Below are 12,484 nucleotides of genomic sequence, written 5' to 3'. Positions count from 1 at the left end.
ACCCTAAATTCAAACCCAAGTTCCACCAAAAAAATTATGAAATGCCTACTGCTATAGTTTGGAGCCTGACTGTCCCCCAAAGGCCCATGTATTAAGGCTTGTATTAATCTAGCCATGTATTAATCTAGCCTGTGGCTCGATTGGGAAGTGGTGGAATCTTTAAGAGATGAGGCCTTGTGGAAGGAAGTTAGCTCACTGGACATGTGTCTTTGAAGGGGATACTGGAGCCCAGCCTCTTCCTCTTTCTCTTTGCTTCTTAGCCACATGCTTCTGCCACCGTGTACCATGCTGCCATAGGCCCAAAGCAATAGGACCAAGTGACCATGAACCAAAACCTTTGAAACCATGAGCCAAAATATACCTTTCCTTCCTGTAAGTTGATTATCTTGGGTATTTTGTGGTAGTCATGCAAAACCGACTAACATATATATTACGTGTCAGGCATCACGCTAAGAATTCAGCATATAAACTTACATTGAGCTCAGTAGGAAAATTAGACTTGATAAATGCTGTGACAGAAAAAAGATGCTCCTTAAACACCTTAGTTCCAGGGAGAACAGAAGACAAGTTTACTAAAATCACATAATCAAAGAGAACTCAGTGAGATGTATGTATGTGGTAGGGTCAGGGAGGGCTGGGGAGGAGACAGAAAATGGCGGAGAGAAAACTAACCCCACTCTCTGGGGTTACTCACTAAAGCCTGGGAATGAAACTCCTGCCTAAAAAGCCTTTCTGAGTAGGAACCAAAATGGTTGCCCAAGCCCACATACTTCTGCACTGAGACCTATACAATTAGACACTTCACTGGAGAAAGGCCGGCCTACTTTTGTTCAGAGAAGGGAGATAAAGACAGAAAAATTAGATTCTAGGATTCCAGCAACCATCAGGGGCTAGATTTAACTAACTTGCTGATTAAATGGTCAGCTCACTAGTGACTCATATTTGGCTGACATTTGGAATTATAAGTTTCTCTATTTTCTTCCTTATACTATTCTCTCCCCTTTTATCCAAAAGTACTACAGTGGTCCCATCTTCTGAAGACCTCCTTCTGGATTTGGAGATTATCAGGTACCCAGAGTCAAAAGAAAATTTAGAATGGCACCTTTCAAACTTTTTGACTACAATTTCCAATAGTAAATACATTTGCATTGTAACCCAGTACATACATATGCAACTAAAACGTTTTACAAAACTATTTATTCCTATTACAGTCAATGAATTCTGATTTTTCCCAATGCTATCAGATTCTACTGCATTAAAATAAACACTGTTCTTGACCTCCAATATTGATATCATGACTCCCCAAAAAGTTACAACTCCAGTTTGAAAATATTACCTGTGTACTTTCTTATACCAATGTCCTCCAGTGTGGGAACTGTACCACTGGTGGAATTCAGGATGATTTTAGGTGAGATGATTTTTATTGAGGTTTGAAATGATTTTAGGTGGGACCTGGACGTGGCATTAAATATCAATAAATCATATTGAAAGAAAGTTAGGTTCTTTTCCATTCCTCTTCAGTCCTTTTGATAAACCTAGAGAAAGTTTTAGCCTGCTGCCAGTCTATCTTTAATACCTTTCACAAAGGCAGAATTGGCCTCAGGCTTAATTTAAGCTGTTGACAGCCAGGAGCCCATGTTTCATGGCTATTATCCTAGCTACTTGGGAGGCTGAGATTGGGAGGATCATGGTTCCAGGCCAGCTGGACAAAAAAAAAAGTCTGTGAGGCAACCATCTCAAGGGAAAAAAGCTGGTTGTGGTGGCACCCACCTGTCATCCCAGTGATAGAGGGAAGCTTAAAATAGGAGGATCATGATCCAGGCCAGCCTGTACAAAAAGCACAAAGCCCTGCATTCAAACCCCAGTTGTGGGCTGGCCTAGTGGCTCAAGCAGTAACAGTACCTGCCTAGCAAGTGTGAGGTGCTAGTCCCACCAAAAAACAACAACAAAAACAAAACAAGAAAACCTAAAACAAAATAAAAACAATCAAATCCCAGTACTAATAAATAAATAAATGAAAAGGAAACAAGCTGCTGACAAACAAAAGAATCTAGCTAGAGTTTATAATTTAAACTACAGCTATGTATAAAATAAGCAATACATTCATGTAATTTAGAACTGAAAAGATACAAGAGGGTAAATATAATGAAAAGTCTTTCTTCCACTTTTGTCCTCAAGCCACTACTTCTGTTCATTGGAGGCAATAATCATCAGTTTGTTAAGTATTCCTCCGGACATATTTCCTGAAAGACTCCTCCTTCTCTTTTTAATGTAAATTGCAGCTTTCTCTTTACAGTCTTCTACATCTTTCTAGGTAGAACTTTACAAAATTGTTTCAAAACTTATATTTAGTTTCGTATTTACCTTGCATTTATAGTGTGAGATACTGGTTTTAAGGTAGTGGCAGATTTTCTCGAAAATGAACTTAAGTTTAAAGAAGTGAGTAAGCCTGAGCTGGGTGCCTGTGGCTCATGCCTATAAACCTCAGGAGGCAGATCAGGGAGACTGCAGTTTGAGGTTGCCTGGGGCAAGTAGTTCTTGAGACTCTACTTCAAAAACAAAAACAAAAAAACTCAACACAAAAAAGGACTGGCAGAGTGGCTAAGAGGTGAGAATGTCTGCCTAGCAAGAGCGAGATCTTGATTTAAACCCCAGTGCTGCAAAAAAAAAAAAAAAAAAAGTGAGTAAGCCTGAACAAAAACATTATGTAACGATATGCAGTTGAAATGTGGATATGGAAAAAAATTACCATGGTGGTGAATTTTAAGAAATGTGCTTTTATAGAATGAGGAGACTGCTTCCCGGTGTCTCTAATGGATAGTGGCTTCTGACTGCATGATGAAAGACAATTCCCTAGCTGTCAAGGCAGCTCATTTAGACAGTCCAGATTCTTTGCAGGTTTTTGGTTTGAGCCCAAACCTGTCTTCCTGGAATCTCCCCTGGACTTAGTTCTACCCTTAAGATCTGGTGTTTTCAAATCAGGTTTCACAGGGTCCATGGAAGTACCTCTGAGGACAGGGGTGTGGTGGGTGGGTTGCTGATTAGGAAAGATCCTAGAAGTACTGAGCATTTATTTGCCTTATGTATTAGAGTTCCAAATAATAAGGTTTTGTTTGAAGAAAAGATTTTACTAAGAGAACATTGAAGATTTGCCTTTTGGAGACACTGAACAAACCATTTCCTATTCAATGCAGCCATTCAAAGAAAAACCAGCTGCCTGCTCCTTAGCTGACATGTGCCTATAGATGTATCCACTGACATACCTCCCCCCACATTTTTTTTTTTTTTTTGGTGGGACTGGAGTTTGAACTCAGGGCTTTATGCTTGCAAAGCAGGTGCTCTACCACTTGAGCCACACCTCCAGTCCATTTTGCTCTGGTTATTTTGGAGATGGGGGTCTTGCAAACTATTTGCTTGGGCTGACCTTGAACCTCAATCCTCCCAATCTCAGACTCTCAAATGGCTAGGATTATAGGCATGAGCCATCACACCTTGCCATCCATTGACTCTTCACATAGAAACTGAGTCCACCTGACTTCCACATTCCTATTCATACTAGGTTTGTTTTTCACTATTTATTTTCTAAGTAACTACTTCAATTATGGGTTGCCAGGGCAGGGTTTGGTCAGACTACTCAAGACTATAATGACAATAACCCTGCCTCCATATTGTAGTTCTAAAAAGGGGGAAGAATTGCAATGCAGTTCTGATCACTCACCTGGTCACTGGATGGGAAGACTGGTGCATCTGAGCCCTGTCGCCTGTGGTGCTGGGCCATCCTGGCCATGATCACAGGAGAGGTTCGAGGACTGTCTAGTCCAGGGTCTGACAGTACCGAGTTTCGATTCATCAATGACTAAAGGAACAAGGAATTTTGTGAGAAGGACACTCCTCCATGAGACTCTCAGGGCTCAACTCACTTGGTGATGACAACCATGCTCCTGTTATATCACACCCCGGATTATATGTTATCTCATTTAATCTTCACAACAGCCCTGAGGTAGACACTATCTCCTGTCCCATTTTTCATACAAAAAAATCTAATACTAGGAAAGGTTATGAGACTTCCTAAGGGCAGAGAGCTCCTAATGTACTCCTGAATTCAATCCAGGAAATCTCAACAACACTTTTCCCACCAACACATAATGTGAACTACAGATCACTTAGGACCTCCAGTGCCCACCCACTGCCACTTTCCTGGTGATTTTCTACGTACTGGCCTTGTCACATATATCTATTATATCCCATCAATAGACAGAAGCTGTAAGAGATAAAATTCCAACTGTTACACAAACATTAGGTTTTTTAACATGCTTTCAAGTACTTATTTACATATTGAATTATCTGGCTAGGTAAGTATTTTCCTGTTGTCATCATTACTTCTTCCACTCTTTTTTTTGTTGTTGTTGTTCTTATTTTTATATTGCAAGTTTATATTTACAGTTTACATATGCACACTGAGAGCACACCTTTGAGGTCAAAACCTGAAATTCTGACTACTCCAAAAAAGACAAGTCATTGAAGTAGAAAAAGATTACACCCACACACACCCCCCACCCACACCGAGAGAGAGAGAGAGAGAGAGAGAGAGAGAGAGAGAGAGAGAGAGAGAGAGAGAGACCTGATGCGGGCGGCCACCAGGCAGAAATGTCCTTTTGGTCAAGTCACTGTTTCAGATGACACCCTGTTCCCTTAGTTCAAAGATCGCTATGGCTAATGACATGACCTCCCTCTTCACCTTACTTTTTGTACAACAGAGTTGACTATGAGAAAATACAAGCCAGATTTGGTATAGAATGCATCTGAAATTACTTTTTTTGGAACCCACAGCACAAGGACTAAATCTTTGGAAATGGAACTCTAGAAGAGGGACATGGAGGAGGGGCCAGAGGCCTTGGTGCAGCCATTGAGCAGCAGGGCCTTCAGATATCCAGGGCACGGACAGTGAATGCACAAGTTTTAAATGGGTCTTGTCCCAGTTGGTACTTACCTCACTGATGGAGGGAAAGCGTTCTGTCCCAGAGTCCAAGCCACTGTCTGCCTCTTGGGAATCCAGGGAGAGGTGGCCTGAGAAGAAAAGAGTTTAGATAGCAAGGAAGGAACTCAGGCCTGAGGGAAAGAAGATTTATTCTGGTCACCTGTGCACAGGGCAGGAAGAGGAAACTGCCATGTTCCTTTCTCTTGACAGTTTTTTAATTCAGCTCTCTCACCTCATGACTCCTAAATTCTTCCAGTACACCTACCTTCCACTCTTACTATATGTACCTTTCACTTTCCTTTGTACCAATGTGTAGGACATATCACCTCTTGAAGTAAAACTCAGTGGCTCTATCTCACAATTACTCTAACCCCACAACTCATTCCCAACCTTTTTCTGATCACCATCTGTCTCTGTTTCTTTCTCTCTTTTTTTTTTCTTTCAGTACTGGGGTTTGAACTCAGGCCTCATGCTTGAGGTGCTGTACCACTTGAGTCACTACGTCAGTTTGGTAACCATCCCTTCTTAAAAGAACTTCTCAAGCTCCTAAGTAACAGGTATAGTTAGGCAAGCTGTTGTCTGGACCACAGTCATTCTAGTATCTTCCTGGTCCTATGCATTCAGTGCTGCTGGTTAGATGTTCATTTCTACTTCATTCTCTCATTATTCTATTTCCCAGAGGTACTATGTATTTTCTTTACTAGAATCCGCCCTATGGGGAGAGAACAATAGATAAGAAACCATGTCTAGAGCTATATGTGAGTGGAAAAAAAGGTGACAGGGACTCACCTTCTGATGGTCTTTGGCTGCTGTCATCATAGAGTGGAAGTATGTCCTAAAAGAGAAAGGCCCAGAGGGTGGGTAAATTCTGTCAGCCTTTCCCCCTCCTCTTTCCCTCCTCCAATCAGAGCTATATTTGCTTATAGTTAGTGGTAATTTGTGCTTCATTAGCTCAAAAATGCTCTTCTAAAAGAGATACTGCTTCATGCATACAGTTTGAGAGAATGGTGACCCCTAATGGTGAGAAGGGAGCTTTACCATTAGTAAAATGCAAAAATCTCACTTTATTTAATACCCTGGACCCCAAGGCACTTACTGCCTTATTTGGGTGGATACAGGAAAGAGCTTCCTAACTATCAAGGAGTACAAAAAGCTCAAGCAGACACTGAGGAAGATATGAAAGGTTTACCTCTAGTATTTGTTGAGGAGTACTGACAGGTGTCAGCTTGGGGCTGATGACCCTAGCCACTGTGGAAGAAGTGACACTGACAGTGTTCTGTTGCACACAAAGCACTTTCCTATACTGCATTTAATCTTCCAGCAACTCTGAGTGAGACACATTACTCCACTTTATAAATGAGGAAACAGAAACCCAGAACTTCAGTAACTTGCCCAAGCTACACAGTAGGTCAACTCTAAAGCCAGGGTTGGAGCCCAGATCTCTAGATTCCAAGCTCACTGTCTCAAACTCACCACATCACGAGCACACAGACACCAATAGTGGCAGCGGCAACAAGTATGCACTGGCCTCTGTGCCTAGGGCATGTTTCAGTTCTGACAACACTCTATTTCTATCACAATCTCCATTTCATAAATGAACGTGAGGCTCTTAGGGGTTAAGTAATTTGCCTAAGACTTCCCACTAAAGCTAGTGGAATAGAGCTGGGATTCGAATCCAGATGATCTAAGCCCGCAACATGAGCTACTACCCACCAAGTAACATGAGAAGTCCTTTAGAAAATGAACATTGTAAATTTATTTGCTTGGATTTTCCCAACTTTTCTGATCTGGATATTCTAAAAAGATGTGCCTGTCGGTTTGGGCAAATACTGTTCTTGGAGACTGTAAGTTTCTAGAGAGCTACTTCTTATTTCCCCAAAGAATTGATGCTTGATGGAGACAGTAAGCTGTCAGTAGTGAAGTCCCAGATAAGGACAGATAAAGAAATGCCTGCTCTCTAGAATGTTCCACAAACTGTGATTAGCTGATGATGTAGATCTCTTTCTGTGGATCCTTTACATAGGCTGACTTTGAAAAGTACTTGTATTTCTTTGAGAAGACCCATTACTTGAAGGACAGATGATGGAAAAAGCTACCAGACTAGTAAAGAGCAAAACCAAGTTAAGAACATATCAGCTACAAGAAAACTACCCAGAGGGGAAAGACAGGAGACTAAAGCTGACAATCTCATTTATTTAATATTTCTTTCTTTTCATTATAACAAGTTCTCAGAGGTCAAGAAACAGACTTTTTCTTTATATGGTATCCCAATTGTCATGATAGTGCTCAGCCTCTTTGGTGCTAAATAAAGAACCACTGACCTTTGTTCTTTGTAAAATACTAAACATTTACTAGCTAAGCCTTAAGGTTCTGCCATGACTCAGGAGGCCTTCTGTCCTTGCTTTCTCCCTCCTTCTACCACAGTCCAACTGCATAGTGCCTTTCCTAGAGCTATGTCTACTGTCACTCACCACTAAGCCACCAGTCTCCTGCTGGATCTTCAGCTGTAACTGAATGACTCGCCGCCGGGCACCTTCAATCTGCTCTTCCAGCAGGCTGGCAGGGTTCCGGCTATACACCTCACAGATACGCTGGGGTGGGGTAAGGAGGAAAAGGAGAAAGGGAAAAGGCAGAGAGAAGCGGTTAGTAGAGAATGGAAAACTCACCAGGGGCAGAACAGGTAGTTATCTCAAAACAGAGGAGAGAGAAGAGATCTTTGCCTGCTAGAAGACGCATGTTATTTCACCATAATTTAGAATCAGAAAAAGGGGTGAGTGATGAGAAGAACACATGAGGCAGTTGAAGAAAGAAGATAAAACACAAAGGTCTGCCCTAATCTGACCCATTCTTCAAGGCCTGCCTTAAGTCATAACCTTCTAAAGGAAGTTTTCCTTGACACCCCCAACAATTATGAAATGTTGAAATGACAGTCCAATCAGTACACAGAAAAGTGCTGAAGAGAAACTTATACAAAATGAGAACCCCAAAAGAGGAAAGGAGAAGCCTCACTAGAGCAGACAACATCCCATCCATCAGGAAGTTTCTAGAGAGCAGGTACCATCCTACCTCTCATTGTAGAGCACAGGGGCTAAGGGAGACTGGCTTTGAATTCTGGCACCTCTGCTTACTAGCTGTATAGACTTGGGCAAGCTTAAATACACCCCATCAATAAAATAGAGATGATAGTACCTGCCTCATGGGATGGTTCTAAGATCTGAATGAGATTATGTAAAAGGACTTAGCAGAATGTCTAGCTTATAGTTCACACCAGCTATTACATGGCAGCTATTACAGTTTACGATAAAAGGAGATACTTCATAAAGCTTACTGGTTAAATAAAGATGTTGGATTCACATGTTAGCTAAGCTCATCTGGGGCTTCCTGCTACCTGACCACCTTATGAAAATTCTTCACATTTTATGTTTCATCTTTTCCATGCTTATCAAGTCCCAATCCTGCCCTCAGTCTCAGCAGATAATATCATTTGGTAAAACTTTTCCAACTTTACTCACTTCAAAACAGCCATCTCTCCTCCTGCCTCAGGAGACAAACTGTCTAAATCTTTCACAAAGTGGATCCTTCCAATTGCTTTGGGTACTTCCTAGACACTGTTCACATATCTTCAAAGTCTCCTTTTTTCCAATGGCTCCTTCCCTTTTTTCTACAAATATGTTCAAGCTCCCTGACTTAAAACAAAACCACAATAAAGTCCTTACCATCAGTCAGATTATTTTTCAAGTCACTGCCCCAACCTTTTCTCCTTACTTTCACCTGCAAATGTTTCTAAACAGTAGCCTGAACTAGGAGCCCCCATTCTTTGCCTTCTAGTCATTCATAACATATACAACTGAGTGTCCATCCCATTACCTCAAATAGGAACTCTGTCAAAGATCAAAGTAAGAGTAAATGGTGTAGTATCAGAGGTTGATATAATGTGCCACAAAAGCATATAAATTCCCAAATCCATTCTCAGCTCTCTCTTCTTCTCTCTGCACCAGTGCCCTTGGTGCTCTCATCCAGACCCCAATTCAACAATCACCTTCATACTGATGATATTCAGATCTCTTTTCTCCTGAGGTTCAGCCCTGACAGGCATATGCATGGAGGATAGCCTTTATCTGAATGTGTCATGAGCACATTCAACTCAGCATACCTAAAGCTGACCTTCATTTCTTTTCCCTAAAGGGAAAGACTCAACTTCTCTCCATTCTTTCTCCATCAATGGCATCACCATCTACCCAGGCACCCAAACACAGGGCTTTTATTCTTTCTTCTCCCTACCAGCTAATAAGTTCCCCTGATTTGACCTCTGAGATGTCTCCCATTGCTATTCTCTCTTTTTTGTTCTGACTCCTACTGTTCTTATTAAATCTGTCCTCATCTCTTACATTCAACAGCCTTCTAAAGGATTTACTTACATCAATTCACTTAACACACGCCTCTAAAGAATACTGATTTGAGAATGTGATCAGTTCCCTATGCAAAATCCTTCAATAAATTCCCACTGCTTTCAGCACAAACTCCAAGCTCCTCATGATATTTATGGCCCAAATCACTTTCCAAACTCTGTCCCCACTACCATTTTCAATATTCTAGTCCCAGGAGACTGAACTCAACTTAAGCATCACCTCTGAAACCTGGTAACTGGATAAAATAATTATTCCTTCTTTTGGGCTACTATGACAGTTAATATATTTTAAAGTGGTCCTCCTGGGGTTTGAACTCAGGGCTTCATGCTTGCTAGGTAGGTGCTCTACCACTTGAGCCATTATGCCAGTTCAGCATTTAAATTTTTAAAAAAATTATTGATATAACTCATATAAGCTTCTTATTTAAAATACATAATTCAGTAATTTTTAGTATATTCACACAGTTGTGTAACTATTCCCACTATCAAATTCCAGAACACTTCCATGACCCCAATAAGAAAGCTAGTACCTGTATGCAATAACTGCCAATTCCCTTCTTCCATCCTCTTGCAACCACTAGTCTACTTTCTGTTGTTAAGGATTTGCCTATTCTAGACATTCCATATAAATAGAGTTATGTAATTTATGGACTTTTGCTTGGTTTCTTTCATATTATAGCACTATCAGTACTTTACTCCTTTTTATGGCTGAATATGTCCTGCTGTGACAATATACCACAATTTTGTTTATCTACTCATCAATTTGAGTTGTTTCTGCTGTTTGGCTATTACGAATAAAAAGTCATGAAATTTGTGTGGAAGTTTCTGTGTGAACATATGCTCTTAATTCTTTTGGGTATTTATCTAGAAGTGGACATGCTGGGTCATGTAGTATCTGATTTAACTTTTCTCTTTTTGTAGTACTGGGGTTTGAACTCAGGGCCTCATGCTTGCTAGGCAGATGCTCTACCACTTGAGCCACTCCACCAGCCTTTTTGTGTTTAACATTTTGAAGAACTGCCTTTTTCCAGTATGATGGCACTGTTATAGTTCCATCAACAAGATGGTAGAAACAGGATAGTGAATATGTAGGCAAAAATATTAATAAGTATTTCTCAGATTTGTTCACTTCTCTTACCAACACTTGCTATTTTCCAGTATTTTGGTTAGACCCATTTCATTTTGATGCCAGCAATGTTAAGCATCTTATTACATGCTTATTGGTCATTTCTATGTCTTCTTTAGAAAACTGTTTATTCAAATTCTTTGCCTTTTTGGTAGAAATATGAATATTTATTAATAAGAAAAAAGCTTGCAACAAATATCCTAAAAATCAATTAAAATAACATACTTTGTATTAATCAGCTTCCTAAAGTTTGGGGGATTTTGTTTTATTTTTGCCTGAGGATCAAACCTGAGGCCTTGTACATGCTAGGCAAACACTACCACTGACCTATATCCCTGGCTCTGGCTAAATTTTTCATTGGGTTATTCTCTTTTTATTAGATTTTTAATAGATACATGATTTACAAATATTTCTTCTATTCCGTGAGATGACCTTTTATTTTCTTAATAGTGTCTTTTCATGCACAAATATTTTAATTTTGATGATATCCAATTATCTTTTTTGTGGGTTGCTTGTGCTTTTAGTGTCATATCAAAGCTGTTTTTTTTTTTTTCCTAAGAGTTTTATAGGTTTTTGCTTTAGTGTTTCTGAGACAGGGTCTTGCTATACAACCCAGGCTGGCCTTGAACTCATGATCCTCCTGCTTCCCACCTCCCAAGTATTGGGATTATAGACATATGTCACAATGTCCAGCTCAAGGCCTCATGCTTGCTAGGCAAGTTCTTTTCCACTTGAGTCATGCCCCAGTCCTACAGTTTTAAAAAATAGTTTTAGGTCTTGTATTTGTGTTTGATTCACTGTGAGTTAAGTTTTGTTAAGTGTGTGAGATAAGGATACAAATTCATTTTTTGCATGTAGATATCTGGCTATCCCAGCACCATTTGTTGAAAAGACTATTTTTTCTCCATTGAATTGTCTTGGCACCACTGCTGAAAATCAACTGACCATAGGTAGATATATGGATTAACTTCTGAACTCTGAATTCTATTTCATTGATTATAAGTCTATCCTCATACTATAGCATCTTGATTAGTCTATGTCAATATACATAATGTAGTGTACCTTCGTTCATCCCTCCATGTCCTGTGGTGTTATTAATTCCTAGAAGAAAGGTGTAGCTCTCATTTACCTTTGTACCTATTCTAACTTCTGCCCATAACACTATACCTCCACATTCACTGTTTCAACACACATAGTACCTAGCACACTGCAAGAATGCATGCCTGTTATATAAATGAATGTGTTTTCATATCTCTGTGTCTCTGACCTAAGCTGTTCACTCAATAGTATTCCTCCATCTCTTTTGTCTACTGAAGTCTCATTCTTCAGGGCCAAACTGAAATACTATCCTCTCTGTGAAGCCTTTTCCCACAGTCCAATTGATCTCTTCTTTATCCTTTTATTGCAAATTCTTTGTTCTTCCCACTGTCCCTCCTATTGTAATTTGAATTTTCCTCCACCAGATTTTAAACACACTGAGGGTAAGAAATGTCTAATCTTTTCATTTCTGTATACCACAGAACTAAATCAATGCTTCATGTACAATAAGCACTTACAGAAATATGTTGGATTAAAATGAAGGAGTGAGGAGACTGCCTCAAATCATAGCTACAATAGAACTCTGGTTATTCTACTCCAGCCAAATTAATCATCATTTTCTTCTCTGTGCATATTATTTCCTAGGGCTGGAAATGTTTGTTCACTCCCTCCACCAACAGTGCTCTTGTTGCTATTAAGATGACCAAGTATTTACCTACCCATCCTTAGCTTCTTACCTTTATCTTCCTTGGAAACTTCCAAGAATAATTCCACTGGTTCCAATTTTCAATTCTACTGTTTACTCCATTTAATTTACCTGTCTCAGCCCTTATTCGTATTTAGTCTACACATTCACTATCCTAATCTATTACCTATGGAACTCTTATTATTCTATTCACTCTTTTGGTCAAATTCTGCTTTAACAAAATTCTAC

General features: G+C 39.9%; 1 protein-coding gene across 8 annotated transcripts in view; it reads right to left on the bottom strand.

Annotated features, from left to right (window-relative positions):
• The window catches only part of Arhgef11 (Rho guanine nucleotide exchange factor 11), a 108,020-nt gene that overhangs the window by 32,603 nt on the left and 62,933 nt on the right, over positions 1 to 12,484 (bottom strand). For 5 of the 8 annotated variants that reach the window (XM_020163439.2, XM_020163440.2, XM_020163442.2 and 2 more), the window contains exons 8-11: positions 7,450 to 7,569; positions 5,768 to 5,813; positions 4,991 to 5,067; positions 3,719 to 3,856 (exon numbers count right to left, since the gene is read on the bottom strand). In XM_020163439.2, coding sequence (XP_020019028.1) covers positions 3,719 to 3,856; positions 4,991 to 5,067; positions 5,768 to 5,813; positions 7,450 to 7,569 — 381 coding nt within the window. The remainder of the gene's footprint in view (positions 1 to 3,718; positions 3,857 to 4,990; positions 5,068 to 5,767; positions 5,814 to 7,449; positions 7,570 to 12,484) is intronic. The other 3 variants (XM_020163443.2, XM_020163445.2, XM_020163444.2) reach the window with 1 other exon arrangement.

Source organism: Castor canadensis, chromosome 11 (assembly GCF_047511655.1).
Source record: "Castor canadensis chromosome 11, mCasCan1.hap1v2, whole genome shotgun sequence".
Classification (NCBI taxonomy): Eukaryota; Metazoa; Chordata; class Mammalia; order Rodentia; family Castoridae; genus Castor; species Castor canadensis.
The sequence above is the reverse complement of the archived record's forward strand: the minus strand, read 5'-3'. Positions and strand labels throughout refer to the sequence as shown.